Source organism: Cyanistes caeruleus, chromosome 27, assembly GCF_971803275.1.
Source record: "Cyanistes caeruleus chromosome 27, bCyaCae1.hap1.1, whole genome shotgun sequence".
Taxonomy (NCBI): Eukaryota; Metazoa; Chordata; class Aves; order Passeriformes; family Paridae; genus Cyanistes; species Cyanistes caeruleus.
This window is the reverse complement of record NC_141727.1, coordinates 3,651,219-3,676,340: the sequence shown is the minus strand read 5'-3', so window position 1 is coordinate 3,676,340 and position 25,122 is coordinate 3,651,219. Positions and strand designations below refer to the sequence as shown.

The 25,122-nt window shown below is 42.3% G+C and overlaps 1 protein-coding gene across 50 annotated transcripts in view; it reads right to left on the bottom strand.

The window, feature by feature from the left end:
• Positions 1–25,122, bottom strand: part of IKZF3 (IKAROS family zinc finger 3) — a 38,049-nt gene that overhangs the window by 9,290 nt on the left and 3,637 nt on the right. For 10 of the 50 annotated variants that reach the window (XM_023942682.2, XM_086864528.1, XM_086864529.1 and 7 more), the window contains 7 exons: positions 21,667–21,768; positions 21,254–21,360; positions 20,277–20,330; positions 18,931–19,041; positions 5,602–5,862; positions 4,766–4,933; positions 3,698–3,814 (listed from right to left, as the gene is read on the bottom strand). In XM_023942682.2, coding sequence (XP_023798450.2) covers positions 3,698–3,814; positions 4,766–4,933; positions 5,602–5,862; positions 18,931–19,041; positions 20,277–20,330; positions 21,254–21,360; positions 21,667–21,768 — 920 coding nt within the window. Of the gene's footprint in view, positions 1–3,697; positions 3,815–4,765; positions 4,934–5,601; positions 5,863–18,930; positions 19,042–20,276; positions 20,331–21,253; positions 21,361–21,666; positions 21,769–24,937; positions 25,029–25,122 lie in introns of those variants that run through there. The other 40 variants (XM_086864537.1, XM_086864535.1, XM_086864536.1 and 37 more) reach the window with 7 other exon arrangements.

Below are 25,122 nucleotides of genomic sequence, written 5' to 3'. Positions count from 1 at the left end.
TTTTTTCCTAAAGAAAAAATAATCTCTATTTGTGGGCCACAAAAGGTCTTTGATGACATTTTCACAACCCAGCCTTAGGGAAACAGTGTCTGCTCCCAGTAAGATAGAGGTGGTTATACAGGTTCTCACCCACAACACTTCTCTCTGTACCCAGAAACTAACTGGAAATTGTCTCATCCAACTTTTTCTTCTGGATCACATGTTAAATGATCCAAGAATAATATTTAGCATTTAAGAAACTTTTTTTAATCACTCCAAATTCTCTAAAGACTTCTCAAATACAGAGATGTAATCACGCCCTGTGTCCTTTTTCAGTTATCCTCCCTCTGGATGATTCCATTGCACATGATGATTTAAATAACTAATTATGTCACTATAACATGGATCTAAAAATAAAATTCAGGCTGGACTAAGAGAAATGGTCAAGTGCTTTGCTGAAAATTACACTGAGAAAAAAACAAATAGAGAAAATCCAGAATTCCAATGTACAGCAGCCTGGGATCTTGGGTTATCCTGCCAGCTCAGGGATCTGATGGCTCAGCTGCAGGGTCAGAAAGCAAAAAATCCCTCTGAGGCAGCTGTAAGAAACTCTGCAGCTCCAATAAATCCCCTTGGTTAGATCTGATCAGTGACTCTGGAATTACATGTGAAGTTGAGCTCCTAATTATGGAATTTTATTTGTACACAGATGGGGTTGATCTCACCACTTTTAAAGCTGGGTGTCCCTCTCCTGCTCAGCCAGCACCAGGCTGAGGATGGTCATCCCTCACCCCCACAAGAGGTCTCTCTGCTGCTCCCAGTGCTGCTGCCTGTCTCAGTGTGCATTTCAGGTGTAATCCTGCTTGCACAAAACACTTCCAGAGGATCATTTCCCTGCCACTGTGAATTATCCCTTATGGAGGACTCTTTATGTTGTCTTGTGAGTGCTGGGTGAGGAGCCACCTCTCCAAACAGTCCCTTGGCCATCATGGGTTCACTGCGTGGTTTGGCTTGGGAAGGACCTTAAGGATCACCTTGTACCACCTCCCTGCCGTGGGCAGGGACACCTTCCTCTAGCCCAGCTTTTTCCAAACCCTGTCCAACCTGGCCTAGAACGCTTCCAAGGATGGGACATCCATCTCTGGGCCACCATGTCATCCTGCAGCTGGAGAGAGAGCAGCTGCTGTCCCAGCCCCAAGCACACACCAGCACTGAGCCGTTCCCATAGTGTGGTTTCTGCCACACCAACCAATGTGAGCAGAATTTTTAGTAGAATGTGCAGATATTGTTAGCAAAGCCCTCAAGTACAAAGCTGAAATTAGAAGCATTGCTTCCTGTAGCATCTCTGTGTGGTCACTCGGGAAGGGAGAGTGGAACTGAGCTGGGTGATTTTGCAATGAGAGCAATGTGAGAGATGGTTATCAGGGACAATGCTCCAACTAGATTGTTACATGAAACTTTTAGAAATATTTCCACATTTGGAACATGCAAACATAGCGCTGAAAAGCAACTAGAATGGTTACTACTGTCCTGATGCTTTTAAATATTTTAATCAGTTAGGAATGATGGTGTGTAGAGTACTTTTGTAACTAAAGATGGCTCCATGTGAGAATCCTAAAATTCCAAAAACCAGTCATAGAATGGTTTGAGTTGGAAAGGACCTTAAAGGTCAGCCAGTTCCACCCTCCTGCCACGGACTGGGACACTTTCCACCAGACCTGCTTGAGGAGCTTGAGGGGAATCCAGAAAAACACCAAAATTCAAAGTGATGCAAAGAAGTAGGGAAAGGGTCAGTAATGGAAAGAGGATGTTTACCAAACAGAAATGCAAAGTGCTACACTTAGGGAAAAAAAAAAGCCCAGAATGAAGCAAATGACCTCCTGAGAGTCTTTCCAGCTTTCCCTCTCCCTGGTTCTGTCACCCAACATCCTGTTGATTCCAGGGAATTGGATGGAAATGCCCCAGGAATTCCCATTTTTCATAAAATTTCCTACTTCCCTAACAACACCACAGTACATGTAAGGGTGTGAAGGTCTCCAAGGCAGGGGAGCAGCCACCTCTTGGCACACTGGGAATTTACATTCCCTGTGATCAGTTAAGGCTCCCTGCACTGCTGCAGCAAGGACTGCACCACAGGCTTGGGGGAAGGGGGAAATATTGCTATTCTGAAATGCATCTAAACCATGAGAACAGTTTCAAAAGCAGAAACCTGCAGCAGGTCTCATGTTTTCCATTTTCACGGGTGGACATGTTGGGTGATTGCCATGATGTGAGTGTGTACTGTAACACAAACCACAGTTACAATGCGTAAGGGTTCTCACAAAACCCAACATTTGCTGATCAGCTGATAACCAGTTACTTTTAACTAATGCTCTAAGAAATATGTCACTTGCTGACAAAACTATAAAACTATAAAACTATTAAAAAACTCTGTGAAACACTTTGTTAAATCATGGTTCTCTGGGAGGCTTCCTGTGTGTGTCACAAAGCCTGAAACACCAACTTACTCACTCTGCACAACGTAGGGATTCCTGTACCCAAGGTTTTCATCACATACCAATGGCTCTTCACACTGATTTACAGGCCTGGCTTGTGATGATTCCTGCAGAATCTTGTTCTTACTGTTATTGGTAGAGTTATTAGGAGGAAATTCCTCCCTGTGAGGGTGGTCAGGCCCTGGCACAGGGTGCCAAGAGAAGCTGTGGCTGCCCCTGGATCCCTGGAAGTGTCCAAAGCCAGGATGGACAAGGCTTGGAGGAACCTGGCCCAGTGCAAAGTGTCCCTGCTCATGGCAAGGGGGGGCACTGGATGATCTTCAAAGTCCTTTCTAACCCCAACCTGCTGTGATTCCATGTTTCCATTATTTGGTGTTTTATCAAGGCTGCATAGCAAAAGATGGGAGCCTGAATTCTGAAATTGTAGCCTCAGCTCTGCTTAAATCAGTCATAGAATCCCTTGGGAGGCCACAGCAATGCCCTGACTCTGAATGGGAAGAGCAATTTTTTTTCTTGACTTACTGGTGTGCTGTGAGACTCAAATCAGACAGTTCATTTTAGGATTTGAACAGTTCAGGTAAAGCAGAAACAAAGATTATGGTAATTACTTTTCACCAAAGTATTTTGGAACCACAGCACTGAGATTGCCAAATGGAAAATAAGAAAAAAACATGTTTTGATATGTTTCATCTTTTCCAAAGGCAGCTCTATACTCAAAGCAGCCCTTTACCTCTCACTCCCTCCTAAGTTGATCTATCAGTGATTTTTGGGATACCACTGCCTTTTCTTGCCCTGCATCCAGGCCAAACTGCTGCAAATTCTAACAGTTCTTATTCTAAAGAAAAAAATCATCAAACACACCGAGACAGGAACAACAGTTGTCAACAACTCATCCTGTGAAATGACCCACACAACAGCATTAATGTAGGAATAATTTAACTCACTGAGCATCACCTCCAGAAATGCTAGGTACAAGGTATTTTAGATGTTTTACACAAAGTAACTGTTAAAGAAAAAGGTGATTAAAATAAAAGCATTCTCTAACTACCCGCCTGAGGGCTACGATGAACCAGCCCCTTTAGACTGCTGTAGCCCCTCAGGTTACTGAAAGGGAGTGTAGGAAAAGCTGTTCCCAGGCTGTGGGTTAACAGCTCACCAGATGCCCTTTTATAAGCCCTGTAATGTACCAAAACCCCAAAACCACTGTAATGTGATAAACTCACCAGCCTCACACATGCCAGCGTTCTGCAGGTAAGTCCGGCACCGCTCCTTGTGCTCCTCTAATGAGCTCCTCTGCTTGTAGCTCCTTCCACAAAACTCACACTTGTATGGCTTCTCCACTAGAAAAAGAAACAATAAAAGAATTAAAATAACCACAAGGGACCACTAAAACACTGTCTTGCTTGAAGCGTGATGGTTATAGCACTGTACTGGTGGGGGACAGCTCCGCACTGCTGGTCTTGATTAAATCAGAATCTCATTTATCCTTGGCAGATAAGCTCATTTTTTACTTTGATTCTTTGTGAGGTTGAATTTTTTTCTGTACAGTGCAGTGCAGAGATAACATCTATCATTTAGAATCAAGGTTTTCTTTCTGAGCCCATGTAGAACACAGGATACAGACAAATTCAAGGGCAAGCACAACCTGGCTCCTGCAGAACTGAGGCAGCTAAGATGGAGTTATATCTGACTTGATATCCAAGTCACCTCAGCTCTGTGCCTCCATTTCCCCATCTGTGAAATGGACAGAACACCCTACCAGGCTTGAGAAGAAACATTTATTGAGCATTTTAAGAGATCGAGATGAAAGGCACTACACCACAGTCAGGTGGCAATAGTCATCTGCCTGCGATTATGCTCCTGGGATTTTCCTCCTGGGATGGGAGGAAGTCCCAGCAAAGCGTTTCTCACACTGTCCTCAAATTCAGAGCTTGCTGGCACAGCCAGCTCCACTCATATGAAAATGAGCTGACAAGGTGGTGATGAGTCAAAGGTTGGACTTGATGATCTTGGAGGTCTTTTCCAACCAAAATGATTCTGTGATTCTGTGGAAATACCATGGTGTTATTTGTGCAAGCAGGTTTGTGGGCTGTGACGTGGATTCCCGTGGCCCCTCTCTCTGCACCAAGAGCAGAGCCAGTCCCGAGCTGCTTCCAGGAACACCAGTGAGTGGTCACTGCTCTGTGTTGAGCCTTTCACAGGCTGAGCAAACCTTGCTGACTGTAATTTCCACACCGAGTGTCCCAGTGACACACATCCAAAACACATGGAGTGCCTGTGAAGTCACTTACCAGAATGTGTCCTTAAGTGACCCGTAAGCGCATCCCTCCTTTGGCAGGCATAACTGCACAGGTGACACTTAAAAGGTTTTTCCCCTGTGTGTAGTTTAATGTGGCGGAGGAGGTTTCCCTTCTGAGTAAAGGAAGCTCCGCACTGATTACACTGGAATGGCCGTTCACCTTAAAATGACATACAGAAAAGGACATTTAATGGTTACGTGGGTATCATGCTGTCCTCTGCCTTTTGGGAAGAGGAAAGAATGAGATATTGGATCGATTTCTTTCTATAGAAACACACAGAGTGTGACTTCAGTGGGAGGGAGGTGCAGCCCTGTTGTCAGAGCTGCTTGTAACATATGTAGGACTATGGAAAGCACTGCACAGTTCTTCCATGGAAAGAAGCACTCCAGAGGAGGCTGATTCCAACAAGCCAGCAATTTTTAGAAGGGAAAAAAGTCTTATCATACTGCAGGCTGAAACTTAAGATGCTCATTGGTTTGTTGCCAAAGTATGGCACACAGGAAAATTTATACACAGACTGAAAATGGCAGCACAAAACCAAATTAGCTTTTGCTTTGTGCCAGAAATACTGCATTACATAGTGCCTTTCATCCAAAATTCTTAAAATGCCTCACCAACTTGCTTTTAATAATATTCAGTCCCAATAAGAAAGATGGGTAAAGTGAGGCACAGAACAGTGAGTAACTTGATAAAGATCACATGTGGCATCAAGGATGGAACAAGGAAACCCTGATTTTGGTATCCTTTTTTAAAAATAACTAGTCAAGATTAAAAATTATCATCTTTGCAGTACTCAGCTCTTACAAGAACAACAGAGGGATATTTACCAGTGTGGCTACGCTTATGAACCATCAAGACATTGAGGCTAATGCAGGCTAATCCACAGATATCACAATTCATCTTTCCACTAGCTGGCCTGACGTTGTCATATGAACCCGAGTGTCTTTCCAGTTTAATGCTCTCATATTCGTTATATTCTCTGGGATATGTGTAAGGCAGCTCGGATTCTTCCAGGTTTTCCATAGGCTCGGAATTTAAAACACTCTCCTCTCTTTCAGTGTATTCACCTTTCACTTTAATCACATTATCTGCAGGTAAAACAAAGCACAGGAATGAAAAAAGGGTAATCTTATTCACAGTGAAGTACCTTAGGGAAAAAATGCATAAAATTTTATATAAAAAGGCAGTATTAATCTTTCTAAAAGTTTTATTGAAATATACAGATGAAGAAATGGAGATGTAAAACTTCACTGGCCAAGTGCACTTAGTGTTCAGTGAGATAACCCTTGAAAGCAATTAACCTGCCTGGTAATTACCTTTGATGGAGAATTTCCTTCTACAGATTATGAAAGTACAATACAGTACAAACATCTCCTGAGATTACTAGCCAGGATTCAAAAGAAAACATTTTTTCACACCACTCACAATTATTTTTATAGAAATCAAGATTTCAGGTTGTTTCTGTGAATTGGAAATACAGAAAGACACAAATTAAAAAGAGTAATTATATCTTATAACTTATACCTTCTTGTGGAACCTCTGATGCTTGGAACCAGCCCAGGAAATATGTCTGATCAGTGTAGGACTCCCATTTTTCCCATTAATAGATTCTCACCCTAATCAATAATCCTAATTTTCACTTGCAAATCACAATTTTTGTCCATAGCTCTCAGATGTGTGAGGAGCTGTTGATTATCTTGATTAACTATGTGAGTAAAACTAGCAGAGGCAGGGTAAGGGTTTCCTGATAGATAAATGTATCCCAGAAATGCCTGAAGTAATTTTGTGAGGATGTTGCAAAGAGCCTGATGCCTCCTGAAGATCAGCATCCATGGCCTTCAAACAGGTTCCTGGAGCTGTAGTCAGTCCAGAGGAATCCAGAGGCATTGCTTAAATGAATGCAGCTCTGTGACCAAGGTGGATGTAACAGGCAGCTAATGATTTACTAACACAGTAAAAATGCAAGCACACTCTATAAACAGCTGATGATTCCCAACTTAGGGTGATGAATTTCCTTTCCACAATTATCTCCAACACTACCAGCACTTCCATTAAAATCCTTAATAATTACCAGGACAATTATTTTTCTGTTTAAAGCAGACTGAGAAAGTTGGGGCTGTTCAGCCTGGAGAAGAGAAGGTTTTGTGGAGACCTCGCAGCACCTTTCAGTGTCCCAAGGGGTCACAAGGCAGCCAGAGAGGGACAATTCATCATAAGCTGGAGTGACAGGACAAGAGGGGATGGCTTTAAGGTGAAAAAGGGAAAATTGAGGTTGGGTATATGGAAGAAATTCCTGTTTGTGAGGGTGGGGGTCCCTGGCACAGTTGCCCAGAGAAGCTGTGGCTGTTCCTGGATCCCTGGAAGTACCCAAGGCCAGGGTGGATGGGGCTTGGAGCAGCCTGGGAGAGTGGCAGGTGTCCCTGCCCAGGGCAGGGGGTGAGACTGGATGAGCTTTAAGGTCCTTCCAACCGAAGCCATTCCGTGATTCTCTGAGGAGGGACAGACTAAGGTAGAAACTCAAGTCGTGCCTCAAGCTACCCAGTGAAGACAAGTGCCATGAGATGCACCACATGGCTTCCTGTTTGAAAGTCTTGTTCTCTGGCCACCTGCTCCTCCCTCCAGCCGAGGGTTAGACAGTTCAATCCGGCACTGAATCACTTGCCTTTCTCCAAAGTACAGAACATGAACTGCTGAATATGTATTAGCTCTGGTTCTGAGTAATAAACCACATCAAATGCCGAGAACAAACAATGGGTGGCAGTGAAAATGAGGTGGTGACATAAAAGCAACGTTGAAAAAGAAAGATCTGGCAACCTAAACTTTCATGAAATCAAAATTCTCAGCTACATTTTAGGGAGAAAATCACTCCTCTGTCCTAACTGGTTGTATTAAACCCTGCCAAACTGTCTGACTTTGGGCTGAGCTGTGGGAAATAAGAGGGTGATGGTTTCTTTGTCCTACACAAGACTCCACAGTAGTGTGGAAAACTCTGAGATCCCTCTTGTGCTCTCCTTGGGTGGGGATATTGATGGAAGAATGGGGTTTTCTCCCACACTGTGTGTTTTTATCCTCTATCCAGGAAAATATTTCCATTTTGCTATTGGGACTTACAGCCTCCATCCTGGATGAGCTCAAGGGGGTTTAGGTGTTTGCTAAGAGGGTCAGAGGGAGCTCCAGATTCACCCCAAAATGGGCTGTATTCCTTTCTGGATCCTTCACATCCCATGGATTCCTGCTTCCACAAAAACAAGGCTTCCTCTGCAGGTGCCATCTGCTGCCAACTCCATGTCCAAGGGTATGAGGGTGATCTTGCTATCAAGACTCCTTCAAAATTAGTTTATACTACCATTTCCATCATTCCAAAGAAAAAAAGATTGCCAGTTGCTGAAGGCAGATTTCAACACCCATCCTTTTTCCAGAAAAAAAAAAAAAGCAGCTTTTTTGGTTGGTTGGTTGGTTGGTTGTTTTTTTCCCTCTCAAAAGGAAGCCGTTCCAAAATAATTTGCTACATCCTGCCCAGCATGGTAAAAGGAAGTACCCAGTGCAGCTGCACCTTGTTGGTGCTTTCAGAAACAATTTCAATTCCCACTTTCTACTTAACGTCTCACCTTTTGTCTGCATCACACGCTGTTGTTCAGCAGTGGAGGCCGAGCTGTGACCTCCAATGGAGGATTCTGTGACTTTTGCTGCTCTTTCTCACAGTTCTTGGCTCACAGCTCCAGAGCTGTACCAGGGTCTGTGTGGCATGGTGTGGGTGCTGGTTTGAGCCCCCCATGACACATCCTTGGGGACCGGTGCAGACTGGGAAAATCAGCTTGATTCCACCATGGAAAATAATGAGCTCTGCAGTTTCAATACTGCACGTAAAGCTGGTGCTTCCTTGTAGTAACACAGGAGGATGCACCTGAGTTTTGATCAAGGCTTTTCCATCACTGCCTCTGCAAAAAATGGGGGCTTGTTGAGGCTGTCCATGGCAGTGTTTTCCTGTAGGTATTTAAAGGATTTCCACAGAAAAATTCACCTTCTGATGATTTGGACCAGGAGAAGGGAAGAGGCTTTTTTGATTCAAATTAGAAGGGTTGGGATTTTTTCACCTGTTATGGTTTAGAAGCTGTTTCACTTCCTGACAGCCAGACAGGAGACAGCTTTTGTGCAAAGCAGTCTGAGGAAAAAATGGCTTGGTATAGTTTGAACTAAAATTAACTGTGATTGCAGAGTCTGGAGCCACCAGATTACTTTTTCAGTCCTGACTTTTCTCTGTACTGGCATGTACAGGGAATACCATGTGATCAGGAGATTGGCAGCTGTGTGGAAGGTTTGTATCTGTCACTTAAAAATCATATCAACATATTTTATTAGATCAGGGAGTTTCCAGGCTGGTCTGCCTTAATCAAAAGGAAGGAAGCTGTGACTTCATGTAGAATAGGGAAATTTAACTGAAGAAAAACACAATTATCCCTAAAAACACTAACAAAGTTCCCACAGTGGTAAAAATAAGTGCTATCATGTCTTCTATTAGGCAAGTAAAGAGGTTGTAAGAGAAAAAAAAGCATTCATGGAGTCCAAGCCAGGGAGCTATTTTTCTTGAGGCAGTTAATAGAGTTAATATACACAGAGAAAAAAAAGCTGCAGCTTTTAAAGAACAAAGTGCTGGTGTGATGCGTTAGGGCTGATGCACATGGTTTCATTTCCTGGGGAGATGATTACAAGATGAAAGACATACTCCAGAGTAATATTTTTGTTTCACCTGAAACACTGTAAAAACAATGGGTTCTGGAAAAAATCCAAAATAAAGATGTGGTGGCAATTTCAGACTGAGTCACCACCCAAACAGTGCTTGTGTGTGCTCTATAAAATGATAGAATCACAAAGGGTTTGTGTTGGAAGGACATTAAAGCTCATCCAGTCCCACCTCCTGCCCTGGGCAGGGACACCTTCCACTCTCCCAGGTTGGTCCAAGCCCTGTCCAGCCTGGCCTTGGACACTCCCAGGGGTGGGGCAGCCACAGCTGCTCTGTCCCAGAGCCTCCTCACTCTCACAAGAGGGGTTTCTCTCATATATCCAGCAAGAATTTCCCATTTTTCAGCTTAAATCCATTCCCCCTTGTCCTGTCACTCCTGTTCCTGATGCAGAGGCCCTCTCTGCTTCTTTTTAGGTCCCTTCAGATACCGGATGGCTACTCTGACATCGCCACACAACCTCTCTTCTCCAGGCTGAAAATGCAGAAATAAAAAAGTCAAGAAAGCCAAATAATTATGGCAAGTTGAAGGGTTTCTGTTTCTTAGATGTTTTCTCTAGAAAGGTGTTTCAGAAGGAAAACTCCTCAAATTCTCCATTTCATCTTGGACTCTGGCATCAAACACAGAAGAGAAAATATAAGTTTTGTCCTGTTGTTAAGCAAAGTTTATCAGGAGTGATCAGAAGAGCACAAGGAATAAAACCCAGAAGCCATTAAAGACAACGGCAGGAAAGGGTGATGTAGCTCAAGTGTTTTACAAGGAGTGGGGTCATAATCGTGAAATCCTCAGCACATGCAAAAAGTCAACTGGGTAACAAAGAAACTTAATCATCTTAATGTGGCATTTTAATGATGCTGCTGATTTGCTGTGCCAATTCAGAGATAATGAGCCCCTAATGCTACAGATGTTCAGCCAGACTAAAGGGAAAAAAAAAAGGAAAAAGGAAAGCTTTTCTTGTATGCCATTTCCTAACTATCCAATTAAACAAATTGTGAAAGCATATAAATAGTTTACCAGATTTTGACAGCTGTTAATGGGATTCAGATGCTGAGGAACAAGAAGGGAGTCGATACGGGCCATATTGGAGGGTTCTTGTGACTACCTGGGTTTGACAGGTATTAACTGATGATTCATCACCGTTATCCCCACAAAACCCTACAGACACATGCCAGAGCTGCTCCCCGCCCAGATTGAGAGACTCCTGTACCTAACCCAGCCTGAGACAGAGTGGTGAAGCTGAAAAAGTCAGCGGGGTTTCCAAATTCAAGGCAGATTCCTGCATGTTTGTGAGAAACACCTCAGCGATGCAATCAACACACTGGGGGCAAAGATAAGCCATGAATAAAATATTTCCACATTCCTTAGTGAATAAAGAGTGTAGTACATCCCATAAAAATAATAAACCAAGGGAAAATAATTAAAATAAACAATGCTATGCCCAAGTCTTTTTTCCTCAAACAACAAGAAGAAAACAATTACATGTATATACTGAGACTGTAATTAATGGAGAATTATAAAATGTGAAATGACACAACAGCAACATGATTTTTTTTTTTTTTAAATGAGGCAACACTATCAGAGTTAAGACAACTTTTCTCCATGTTTTTCTTCTATCCCACTGCAGATATCCATCTAGGGAAGGGAAAGGATTTCAAGCCCTTTTGGCCCACCCGGGTTTGTTTTCTGACTCCAGTCCTCCCTTTTTCCCAACAGCTTTTATGAGATCATTGTTTGCCAGCAAAGAGAGAGCAATCACCTCACAGCAGAATTAACTTCCAGCCAGACAGCAGAGACAACCATCCCATCCAGGACATAGTGACAAGAAATGCCCTTGCAGGGTGCACACACTGGGTCTGTCCCATTCCTTGGGTCCCTTTTGGCGTCATTGTAGGCCAAAGCAGAGACTTCTGTACTAAAAGTCCCAAATACTGTGTTTATTACTTGGATATATTTGCTTTAGGTTTATTTTATCCTTGTGCCTTTTGGTATTTTCTTAGTACTATTGTTCAATAGTCATTTTAATACAAAAATCCTAATACTTATTTTGTTTAGATACTTTATAAAGCAGACGTGAGTGGTAATTCCTAAACGACCCAATGCAGAATGCACCTGGTGGAAATTTCACTTCTAAATATAGGAGAGAAACTTTGATCATTCCCCTTTGTGGAGTGCAGACTCAATGGTAATGAGTCTCCTTGGTTTTATTGTGACTTGAAACAAAAATAGAAACAAATCAAATTGAAATGCAGCACTGAGAATTGAAAAGAAAATAAAAAAAATCAGCCAGGCATCATTTTCCAAGTGCTCAGATGTGTATTTTCTACTTCATTAATACCAGTGCCTCTCTATCATTAAAGCATAGTGTAATTTATCTAGTTGTACAATTAATTGCAAAATAACACCAGACAAACAACACACACACTTTCCAAGCTCATGTGAGTCAGGAAACTTGAATTTTTTAACTGGTTCTTCAAACATCTTACTTAAAACAATGATTTTTCATAAAAAGATTAATATTCCTGTGGAAATCTATGATATCACACACAGTATTTTCTCTTTATTATTATTTTCTGCCTAATCATACTCCAGTTTTTTTCTAGGATTTTAATTCAGGTTTCCGAATTATGCTGAAGTTATACTAACAGAATTAGGGGTAAAGGAGAAATGTTTCCCAAAACTGAGAATTCCCAAAGCTGGAGTAAAACAGGACAAACTGCACAGCAACATTGTGCAGTGCTGCATTTAGAGAAGGAAATGGAATTTAACTTTATTTAACTGCATTTAAATGCTCTTAACTGAAACTACAAACAGAATTTGGGGAAGCAGAATGACCTTCCCTGGGACAAATTGTACTAGGGGCTGGAAAACTACGGCTAGTGCATGCTGAAACTACCATGGGATTTTATTTTGGCTGTTAAATTTTAAAAAGTGGCAATGATTTGCCTTTTTTACTCAACTTTCTACACCTCCAGTGCTGGAGGGGACCACAGAGGGAATGCCATCCCACATCCTCAGACCTGCAGGGCAGAGATTCTCCAACACCTGTCCCAGATGAAATTTGTTTTAATTTTGACACCTGTTAACATTATCCTTTCAGACTTGAATATCTTTGAAGTCTCCCTTTTAGAAAAAAAACACAGAAAAAATGAAAATGCACGAGCTCTTCCCTTCCTTTGCCGTTAAGATACCATCACCCAGAGAAAACATTTCTAAAATTACAATTCCTGAAGTCCAGCAAGACAGATACAATCACAACCGTTAAATCAGACTTCAATGAGACAGCTAATCAGAGAACATCTGGACCCAACAGTCAGACTGAGAAAGGCCACATGTTAAATTCAGATAATCGCTGGCATTACTTATATCAAGGGACCAATCACTAATGTGACCACTCAGGCACAGTCGGCTCTGGTCAACTGTGCTTCAAATGAACTTCAAACCTGAGAAATTCAAAGTATCATTTCATTTAATCTTTGTAAATTCATCTCCCAGGAGCCTTCTTGACAATGCAATATAGTCTTGTAAGAAAAATTAAATATGGAGAGAAAATAAGATAAAATAATATGAAGAACAGGGAAATCTGTCATAAAATATCTGAGGGATTTTACCACATATAGGCTGAAGGCAGGAGCTTGGTTCAGGTATTCTTGAACACCTTGAACAGTGCACTGATTTGATTGAACTATTAAAAAACTCCAGTAGTAAATAATCTTGACTTGAATTTTAGATTACACCTGTGTCATCTCCTACTTGAGGTTCTTTAATCAAATATTTGTAGTTTACTTTTAGCATAGCCTTCTAGAGGAGCGGGTGCATCCGCTTTGTGTTCCCTTAATAAAACTGATCTTACAGCTCTTTCCCAGCCTCGACGTTCCCAGGAGTCTGCGATTCAGACCAGCACAACAAATCCAACCTTCCCTGGAAGACCGGGATTACTCAAAGCTCCCGTCCGGGAGCACCTGCAGCTCCCAGAGCCGCTCCTGGAGGTGGAGCTCCTGCACCAGGAGAGGCAGGAGAGGAGCGGGCAGGTGAGCGCAGCCACCGCTGCTCCGCGGGAGTACAGAGCTCCGAATTTACAAAATTCCTAACGCTCCTGCAGAGCAGGAGAAGGAAGTAAAGCCGGAACAAGAACGGGAGCGAATGCAGCGTGATGGGAAACGGTGCTGAGAACACGGCAAAGCCGGCCCGGGGAGCCCCAGGTGAAACAGGCACCCAGCACCCCGTGCAAACCCTGCGTAGTTCTGTTAAAATTCGGTCAGTAACAGACACAAGAGCCTTCAGTTCCAATGCTCAGGGAATTATTTGTATATATTTTAGCAAACTTCTGCTCTTGCGGATCTGTTTCCTGATACTTTTCCAGCAGCACAAACAGTGAACCTGTACCTCCAACTCCCATTTTGTGCCGAATGAACAGCCTGGTTTGAGTGCAAAATGTGACTCGCCCCCATTAACTGATTTCCTTTTCACCAATCTGTATTTCCAAAAACTGATTATTTCCTACAACAACATGTGATTTGAGTTCCCAGGGCGATTTTCTGCATCACTTGTTTTCTGGTGAGGGGAGTGGGGATGGATCACAACTCATCTGTCCTGGACTAGATTTAATTTTGATGTCAAAGGAATAAATATTTCTCTCACCTGTAATTACAGGGAATTATTTTGTATGGATCCAAGATACACATTGTAGAACAAGTGGAAAAAAAAAAAGTTTTAAAAGTTATGGAATGAAGCCCATCATCCATTGAGTAACTGTGCATCCATCCTCTTTCCAGCCCTTGTTCTATCTGAGAGCTTCCACTGGGAGTCAGGATATCTCAAAAGTAAATTTTATTTTCTAATCACTACAATGGGTTAATTAGAATGAGAAATATCTGCACTTTCTGATTATCTCCAGGCAATCAGAGCATCCTAGTGTCTGTGTCAGTGCTGAGTGCTCAGGATAGTCCAGCTGATGTCAATCATTTACAGGCTGGGTGACACCACCGCCCCGTTGATGTCACCGAGCGTGCCTGGCAGCATTCCTGCCGCTGACGGCACAGTCTGAAGAGTTCAAACAAAGTCGAGGATCGTTTGTTGATAAGGAAAACGCAGCTTCAGTCCCAGTAGAGCCCCCAGAGAAGCCCGACCCTTTGAGCACAGGCTCCTTGTTGGGTTCAACACTACAGAAATCCCCTTGCAGTGAACTTCTGCTGATGTTGTGAGATAACCCCAAGTCCCATGAGCTCCGGGGCTCGAGCTGGGCTTGGGAGATGTAATATTCTGATAAAAAACGGCACTTCCTTTCCAGGCAGATAAGTGCATGTTCTTGCAGCACCACTGGAACCTCGCTGAGCGCCCCAGTGAGGCTCTGTCACCTCTCCTGTCTCACTCCAGCCTTTCAACCGCCCCCCTCACACACCTCAGTGCAGCAGCAATTAACATCCATAAACCACAAATGTGGCTTTTATCTCTTTTTAGCTCACAACCATGAAAGCTCGCTGACATTCATAACACCCCAAAAGTTGTCTGCCTCAACAGCTGAGAGAATTAAGACATAATTAAACATTTGTGCTTGACTGCGACTCCCAGAGGGAAGAACGCGGGTTTTTTAATTTAATTTTTAAATTAAAGATGCATCCACTTTGGCCACCAAAGGTAACAGTGTTGGGGGCACATAAAGAAACAGGGGAAATCAAGCGCTTCCCCCCTGCTCTCATTGCTTGTCTCTTTTCAGACTAGACACAGGAAGCACCATGGGAACGGTGTATTTTTATGGTTGCAGGCGAGCGTACACCATGTGCACCACAGCGTGCAGCTTCCAGTCCCTTGAGGCAAGAAAAGGGGGTTTTGCTTCTTTTTTTTCCTTCTTCCCCATCAAGCTTTTAATTACCATTTTACTATAGCCTGCTGCCTAATTGTTTGCCCGATACTTAGTGCTGATCATCATGGAAGCCTGTTTAACAGGGGGGTGGAATAGGATGAGTTGTTTCCATGGAATGGCATCTCACCTGTGTCAGGACACACATAAAAACACCATGAACTGGTGTGTTTGCACAGGCTCAGAGAAGTACAAATACGGGACTCTTTGCTGGAGAAGTGGAATTTTTTAATACCAAATGAGCCCCAGTGATGGTGTTTCAGCCCTATACATTAATTTTGTGCTTTTATGAATTGCATGTAAGCTTTTAAAAGGATCCCAGTGCCACTTTCAGCATAAAAGGCTCCACCAAACCAAATCAGACTACATCTAGATTCAAGCATGTCCAGCTCCTGCTCAAAGCCTCAGAATAATTTCCCACAACATACTCACAGTGTCACCCATGAATAATGCAAGAGTCACAAAAACATGTAGTTCAAGAAACTAGTCCTACTCACTATGGATGGCTGACAAGACATGGAAAAACCAGACATAACTGTGCCGGAGAAAAACATGTTACAGACATACTAAGGCAGTGGAAAGCAGGTTATCGAAGGCCTGATCTCTCTCCATGAGTCAGTGGCCTCATGTTCCCATGATGGCCTTCAGCAGATGGAACAAACCCCGGGGGCACGGATCATGGGGGGGTTCAGGAGAGAAAAAGGAGAGGTTTCTGTGTCACAGGCTGTCATCAGCGATGAATTGGGAAGGTGCTGGAGTGGAATTGCTCACTCACAAACATGATTAACATTTAGGAGAAACACATAAACATTTTTCATTATTTCTATTTAAATTTGATATAAAATGAGGGGATTAGTGATCATATCAACATGCCAAATAAAGAAATGGAGGGTTGTTTTTTTTTATTAACCAATAGGTTTTTCAGGTGTAGGCAGGACATAATCCTTTTCCCAAAAGCCATCACCAATACTGATGATATTTCTATTCTGTGATCCTGGAGAATATTATATATTCATTTTTGCCAGGGTTAGTGATCCCCAAAAGATAATCCTCCCACCAGGACAGCACTGTCAGAATGTGGTTTCATTTATAGAAGTCAGACAGTAGTTAGTGACCCACAAGGACTTCTCAGGGACTAACAGAGCTGCTGCTATTTTATAGAGGGCATGACATGAAAGCTGAGATTATTTGTGAATTTCAGTCTCCAACAGCAACTGAACTGGTGTTGTTGGGAGGAAATTTAAGTGCACCTACTGATCATTGCACGGCCTGGAGTACTAGCACAGCATGCTTAAATATTTAAGATTTATTGTGCTTCCGGTATCAGAGTGACTGCTGAGAACAGTGTGTGTGTGAAGCACTGAAGCAAACACAATGTATATTTTATTTTGTGCCATTTTACATGGAGATGATGGAGGTACCTTTTTTGTGCATTTGAAGCAGCTTTCTCCTTGCAGTCATGGCTTTATTCCTACAGTGAGCAGCAAGGAATGGGGCACTGTGGTACTGAAGGTTCATACTCGCTTTATAATGAATGAGCTCTAATGGTAAGGGAGGCTGCTGGAGGGGAATGATGTTTTATTGATATTTATAGCATTGTCTTTGAGATGTAAATTTTCAGTGTTTGCATTCCAGAACAAATGGTAAAGAGACTTTTGGAGATCAGCAGCAATATAAAATATGAATGGTAAGAGCAGTACCGACACAATCTCTCAAGTGTCCAAGTTGTTCCTGACTTAAATGTATGGAAAAGAGAGTGAGAAATGGTACTGCAGGCACAGGGCAGAGAGAAAACAGGAAAAGGACTGGCTTCATGCCTGGATGCTGCATACGAGCAGTATGGACATGGTTCCTGGAATGGGAAGGTGGGAAGAAGTTACAGGAACTCCTCTTAGGAGGTCAATACTGAGGTGTTTGGGAAAGAAACCCTGTCCTGGCTTCCTGCACCCACAGCTCTGTGAGCAGGAGGAGTGAAGGGCTGGGACACTGGGAAAGCACAGGGAGAAGTGAGCTAGTGAGAGTGGAATTGGTGCAAGGGGTGGACAAACAGCTAGAGCATGGCTGTGAATATTTTATGTCCTGTGGGATCTGAGAGATCAGCTGCCTCAGATGTAGAAGATGGCTCAAGTCTTCCATATTCTGTCTATTCTATTAAACTTCTGTATTTAGGGTAAGCAGAGCAGAACTCACCTGCCCAAGGCAGGCTCTATATTGCAGATATCTATAATGAGCTAATCTCAACTGCAGAATCCTGCTAAGCAGCAATTGCTCTGGGGACACAGAGCTTTTCATCTTAATCCAGACACCCAAATTTGGTCAGAAAAACAGTGTGGTATCTCTCCATACATTGTCCAGAAAGGCCAGACAGCAGGAGAGTTCCACATACTGCCACTGTAGATCCTTGAGTGAGATTCATCTCACAACTCCCTAGAGTGTTTTATATTTGCTTGCAATTTGTTAACCAATAAAAACATTTGATCTTTAATAATGCAGAAGTATAACCTCTTCAAAATAATCACATTAATGTTAGAGGGAACAACCAAAGCTACTTGCACAACCAAAACACATTAATTCTTTAGTGATTTACTTGGTTCATATGATACAAACTCTACCTCAAACTCCTACCCAAAGCCACAGCCGTAATTTCCCTTGGTGCTGCTGCACTGCCAAGGACCTGTGGCACAGAAAGGCCCTGTGAAACTGCTAACACCATGTGTGCTGTCCCCAGGACACGTGCCCCACATCCTCTACCAGGCACACTCCTCACTGGCTGTGGCTGAGGCCCCTGGCACAGATGAACACTCTCAGATCACGGGCAGGAACTGTTGTTAATGCTGAGATTTCAGTTTAGGAGCTTCTACAGAAGAATCTCAACATCTATGCCACAGACACATGTAAACCCCTGAGCTCTGAGGGCTGTAAGATTGCCAAGTTTCAGGAGCTGTTATCTTCTCTCTATAAATGAAGAGGGACTGCTGTTTTTTAAAGACAGTACATATTAGTTTACTATTTTAATTGATCCTTATGTTTTTTTCTCAGACCTGTAGGAAAAGTATTTTCTTCAACAATAATCATGGAAAACTGACCAACCTTCCCTTCACCTACAGCTTAAAGTACAGCATTGCTGCTACAGTTTTAAATTTTACAGGTCTGAGTGTTCCAGTTTGAGGTAACTTGTTCTTTCTTTCAAAAAAATGAATAAATTATCAAATTATTTTTTAGGTATGAAAGTACTTAGCAGCACTAATAAAAATTGCAGTCCTAACAGAGGATTTACCTATGCAAACTGCTCTTAGGAACTTGTTACCACACACATTAAAGGCTCACCAGATGTACTTGCTCTTTTTTCTTCCCGTCCATATTTCATAGATCTGGTAAAACTGACCTTGATAAAATGTACGTGAGGTTCCCTAATGGGAAAGTGTTGCTCCTCCTTAGAGTGTGTTGAAATGCTCCAAATTAATTGTATTGCTGTTCCTTTTAAAAACACGCTCTCATAGCATAATCAGATTAATAAAAAGACAAAATGCAACTATTATTTATCAAAACTCCAACTCTACCTCCTGCTTCTTCATTAGACTGATTGTGTTCCTTCATATCTTCCACATTATCCATGCGTTCCATTTCCTCGGATTTGTTCAGATTACAGTCTGTCAAATCCTCTTGTTCTTCTGGGAAAAAAAAAAGAAAGACAAAAAATAATTTAACTATTTATTCTCCAAGAATATTTCCAGGGGATTCCCTCAAAGAAAGCACCTGCACACTCCCAGGACTGCTGGCAGTACCTAAAAGTGTTATTTCTACAGATGCACTGGTTGTACTTAGGAGAATGATTTTACTTCCCAAAATCCTACACAAACTCTCACACACACCTGGAACCCATTTTCAGCTTTTGCTCAGATCTAAATATTCTGGAGGTTGTTCCAAATGACAGCAGGAATAAAATCCAGTATATCTAACTCTATCATAAGAGCTCTGACAACTGCTGTGAACAGGGATGGAGCTCCTTGGAGCAAGGCAAAAGAATCACAGCTCCACTTTGTTCTTTTGGGCAAAATATTAATAATTCTGGCCTTAGGCCAGAAAACTGCTCAAGCACATGTAATCAAGGCCTCTTTGAACCCACTTGCACTTCTCTGCTTATTCCACGTGTGTATTTTTAAATATCAACATTATCATGCAGATCAGCATCCCAGAGATCCCAGCCTCTCTCCTCGGAAATAAAGACACATTTTTAACTGTAGTGAAATTTATTCGGGTGAAGTGCTTCAAATAAAGCCTCTTTCATTAACCTCATGATGCAAACTAGCTCCATATTATGTCTGTTTCTGTAAATTTCTGATCAATATTTCATTAAAAAAACAGACAGTATTTTCTTCCAAATATTATGGGAATTTTTAAAATTTGCAGTAATGCTATGAAATTGCTGGTAAATTCTTTAACCTACTGACAGCTGAATGGTAACACCCCCGATCCTTCTCAAGCTAAATATTACATTGCAGCTGAAAAGAGGCTCGACTTTTTGATTAACAAGAAAGTGAAACACTTGTCAAACTCACTCAGGAGGTTTGTTTTCATATTTTCAGAAAAGCAGTCAACCAAGAGAATTGTATTATTCTTGCTTCCCTAATCAAAACTTTCAGCTTTCTCCTGAAAATCTTTCCTTTCATTCTATACAGTCTTTTTTTCCCACTTCACTATCATTTTCCAATTTTATATTGAACTTCCACGGTTTTATTTCATCTCTAAAATTTACTATTTTTGCCTTTAATGCCTCTCTTTGTACTTTTGACTCTGTTATTCAGTGTCCTGGGACTCTAAACCAGCTGCAATTAATTTCTTTTTCTCCATTTAAATGTAAAATTGTCAAGAGAGAGTGGAAGAACACAACTGAACAGTACAGTACCTGCAGCTAGGGGCTGTTCCTGAGGGTTACTGAGGTCCATCCTGGGCTGTGAATCTGCGAAAGACAGAAAAGCAGCCTGAGGTGTCTAATATTTAGAACAGTTCACTATACAGTTGTTACAATCTTATAAATTCCTGTTTTCTTGGCTGAAAGTAAAATTGAAAAATAAAACATATCAAAGAAATAAAAACCAAATTAGTAGCATGCTTCACTTCTTTATATCCTGAGCATGTCCCTTCTTTATGTCCAGGCCTGTGCCCAGAAAAGGGATTAAGTATGGTTTTCTAACTTCAAAAATTGTATAACAGAGTACCTTATGCTTTCAGTTTACTCATTGAGTACCCTGCGAGCACAGTGCAGCCGTAGTAACTCTGTAGGAAGTTAATTTCTCTAAAGCACAAAGATATTTTACATTCCTTTTCCAATTCAAAGGGAAACCCCCATTAACTTCACAAGATCTACTTGGTTTTCATGGGAATGCAAGTATAATTCCCGCTGAGAAATTCCAAAAGGGATCAAATGCTAGGAATTTTAAAAATTTTTCGGAGGACTACCCTTGAGGCCTGGTTTCCCAGCGTGCAGGGGCTCAGCAGAGCTCTGAAGCCAACACAAGCTGCAGGTATTCTCATTGCCCACTCCAGTGGCCAAAGTTCAGCTGTTGAGTTGAACTGGAGGCACAGACCTGAGCTGTCCCATTATGTCTTTACTCAAGACCTCCCTTTCTTGAGATTTCATTGTAAGGAGGCTGAATTCTTAACACACTTTACCTGCTTCCTTCCTCCTTTCTTTCTGGTAGCTTTTTCCCATCTCTTTATTTTTTACATGCCATAACATCTTTTATCAGCTTTGAACCTAAAAAATAATTGTTTCTGGACCGGGAAAATTTCTTCCTGGCAGTTACATAACAGAAACACCCAGGCAGCGGGCATGAGGTGTTAACCACGGGTGACATTTACCCCATAATTATCTGTCTTTACCTCCTCTGCATATGGAACTTTTTTGTGGTCTCTGCAACGTTAAAATATAAAGCTCTGGTAACTCTCCAACGAGGCAGACTGGTATCAGAAGAGGTACTCCAAAAAAACTGCATGAATAAAGGGGGGGATAATGTGTGCAACAAAATAAAGGCCTTGCATCATAAAGATAGTCACAGAATTAAATGACAAAAAGTTCAGATATTTACTGAATCAATATTTTGAAATATATAAGAAAGATCAAGGAACTGTATAGTTATAGCCCTTAATTTCTCATTCACATTCTATGATGCCAGAAAAATTGAGGTACAAAGAGGCAAATGGACCCATTTATACAGCAAATAATGATGAGAAAACAACAGTAAATTCCGGGTAAATGAACAAAGTTTTCTCTAATATTGATTTTAACTCTATACCGCAGTAAGTTGTCTAGAGAAGCTGTGGCTGTCCCATCCATGGAAGTCTTCAAAGCCAGGCCGGATGGAACTTGGAGCAACCTGAGGGAGTGGAAGGTGTCCCTGCCCATGGCAGGGGGTGGAACTGGATGAGCTTTAATGCTCTTCCAATGCAAAACATTCTGTGATTCCACAAATACAGACACTTAAATTACACAAACCCTGGTAATTGTGCACATAATTAAATTAAATCTCCCTTATTCTGCAACATTTGGTTTTGGTTTTAATCGCATTTAGAATCCCTGCACAGTTGCTCCATTTTGATGATGGGGGTCAAAGCCCCAGGTTGAAACCTCGGCAGCAATCCTGATTCCCCTGAGCTCCCAGGAGGTCATGGAAGAAAGAACCAGAACCCCTGCATGACTGCTTGAATTCCAATGATTCTACATGTATTCCTGGATAACTATATATTTTTAGAAACCACTGGAATCCTCAGGTTTCCCTGGCAGGACAACTTGCTGGAGAACAGCACTGCTCAAACCATGTGAGAACCGAGCAGGACCTGCTCAGACTCCTCAGAAATTCATCTCCTTCCTGCTGAGATGGAATCTGTGAATTTATTCATATTTTGTTGAACACAACAGTTTTCATGCCCATGATGGCTGCTGGGCAGGACAACGCTTTGGAAGAGATAAGAACAACGACACACCGTAGAAGGTTTCTCTTCTTGCTTAAGAAACATCCTGGTCTTTGTCTCACTTTCAAACCTCCAACCTCCCTGCACCAGCATCTGGTTTCTTTACAGCATCAGTCTCCAACAACTTCTTAGAGCCTTAGTGGTCTCTTAATATTTAATATAATAATACTTATTAAAATATTTCTATAATATTCTCTTTAATATTATAATATTTAATATTAACCTTAGGTCTCTTTCCTGACTATCCTAAGCCAGATTCTTCATGGTAACAGGAGAGCATGTGGGTAGATTCTACACCAATAAGGCCATTTTTCTACCAAATTTTCAGAAAAATGCAAGGCAGGAAATCACTTACAGAACACATTCGTCTTCCCAAGATTCAAAGAACTCCACTGGCTGGGGTGCATGGGAAGAGGACGCCTGTCTCTGTGTGCTGCAGCTGAGGCACAATGTGCATTTACAAAGCAGAACTAAAATTCATGTGCTTTCGAAACCAATCCTTGGCCATCCTGTGTTCTATGCCAATAGGCAAAGGGAGCCAAAATATTCAAATAGTTTGCTAAAAAAGTGCTGTGGTATTTTAGTATGCAACACTATTCATACGTTATCCTGGCATTTGACCAGAACAGCCAACCAGAAATTTAACTGTCCTAAAATGGATATTTTTCAGATCACTGATGACCCTGATTACTTTCTGTCCTTAATACAGAATGGGAGGTATATCTTGAATTATTATCATTTCACCTGTTTGTCCCCAAAATGAAACCAGCATGTTGCCTTTTTCCTGCCAGCTGCACTTTTCAGCCCAACAGCACAGGGAAGGGAACGCCTTTGAAAGTCCCATTTGCTCTTAGTCCTTCCATCACAGCATGTGGAGCAGAAACAGCCAGTTTCCTTCTCTGAAGTCAGTGCCTTCACTACGTACACTACTCAACTTCATCCACCCCAACAAGTTTTTCACCTTGAACCCACACTGGGCCATTAAGGAGAGAAATTCTAGCTGATGTCTCCACTGGATATACTTCTCCAGCATCCACAGCATCCATGGCTTTCTGAAGAAGGCACCTGGGCCAAGTAAACTCTGACACTTTGCTGCTCTTAAGCACCATGCAATGTGTGAAACGTCACGGGCATTTTAAGTGCACGTGTCATTTTGGGAAGAAATCCTGACCAGCAGTGTATAACTAAGGAGATTTTTCTCGTATTGGTGCATACAACCTTCTAAACTCAGCAGAATAATTCAGTGATTCAATGATTCAATATCCTGAATAACCCAAGTCAAAAGATCATCACTAAGATCATCAAAATCCGACTCCTGATCTAACCTGTTGATCCCAGCCCAGAACCTGGAGCTGACAGCTCCAGCTGGACAGTTCTTTCAGTAGTTGCAAAACCAAACCAGTCACAGAGAGATACAATCAAATTAACGACAAATTTTGGTTCAAACATCCATTTTTGCCAGGGCCTGTCTGCCGCTCTGTGACCCTACCAAACCTACACACACACTGGGCGTGGAAAATCCAAGTCAGCCATGTTAGCCCTCTGTTCTCAGGGTACCCAGATTTGCCCAAGACCCACAGAAACACTCCTGGAAGTTGCTGTATCCAGGGATAACACATTACAACACTGTTGCACTAACTTCATCCCCAGTGCAACAACCATAGGAATGTTAATGGATCCTCATCATCCTGAAGTACAGACCAAAAAACTGAAGGATCATTTCCATCTTCACTTTGAGCACACAATAAATAAGAACACCAAAGAAAGGACTTCTTAGATAACCTCAGTTATAGTGAAACCCTGTTATTTTCTAATGGCAGACTTTCCACTCCCAAAAAGACAGTGATCCCAACCCGATCAAGAAAATTAAGCTGAGTGTTTAAGTGCTGAAGAGTCCTCAAACCCATTCTTTCAAATCATTAGTTACTTCTCTCAAACAGCAGCTTTCTCGATTCAGATTCAATGAGTGATTATTTACAGGTAAACAGTTAAAAAGCCTTCAGCAAAGGAAAATGCATTTTTAAATAGGTATCTGCAGCTAACTTAACATAATCAACAGCCTCAAGTCATTGAGACAGAGCAGAATCTAAACAGGAGCCCTTAAAGTACTGAGTTGAAGTCAGAATCTCCACCTTTGAAATAAGAAACCAAGTGATGCTTTGCAAAGCTTCTTTGCCAGGATGTTGAAAACACCAGAAATATTGCTTTTCTATGACAGGTAATTATTCCAGAACCCAATATTAACTCCTAGATTGGTTTTTGCTGGCTCTGAATATTATGGGCACACTTCACAGGTGAAAAGAGAGAAGACATCCCTGAATTCGTTAAACCCCAGAATACGAACAACAGATAAAGCGTGCTCTAAACCCCGGCTTTATCACACGCCTCATGGTATCTCTGAAATTAATCAGAGAGGGTGCAAAAAGCCCCGTTCGTTTCCCGTTTAATTGCTACACACGATTCGATTTCTTTTCCAGAGCCTGCGATCTGTTTGCAGCAAGCGCTGAAGAAGCGGCTGAAAGCCCCCGGGGGATAGAGCCTCTGCGGGCCCTGACGGGGCAGAGGGTCCTAGGTAAGAGTGGGGTCGTTTCTCACCTTCCATGCTCTGTTCGCGGGTCCCAGCTCCACCTGCCCGCCCGGGCTCGGGACTGGCAGCGGAGCGCACCGGCCTCGCCTCCCGCCCGTCACCGTGACATCCGGCTCGGCGCTCGGCGGGCGGAGAGCGGCGCCGGGTGGCGGGGAGAGGAGCCGACCCGGTCCCGGTCCCGGTCCCGGTCCCG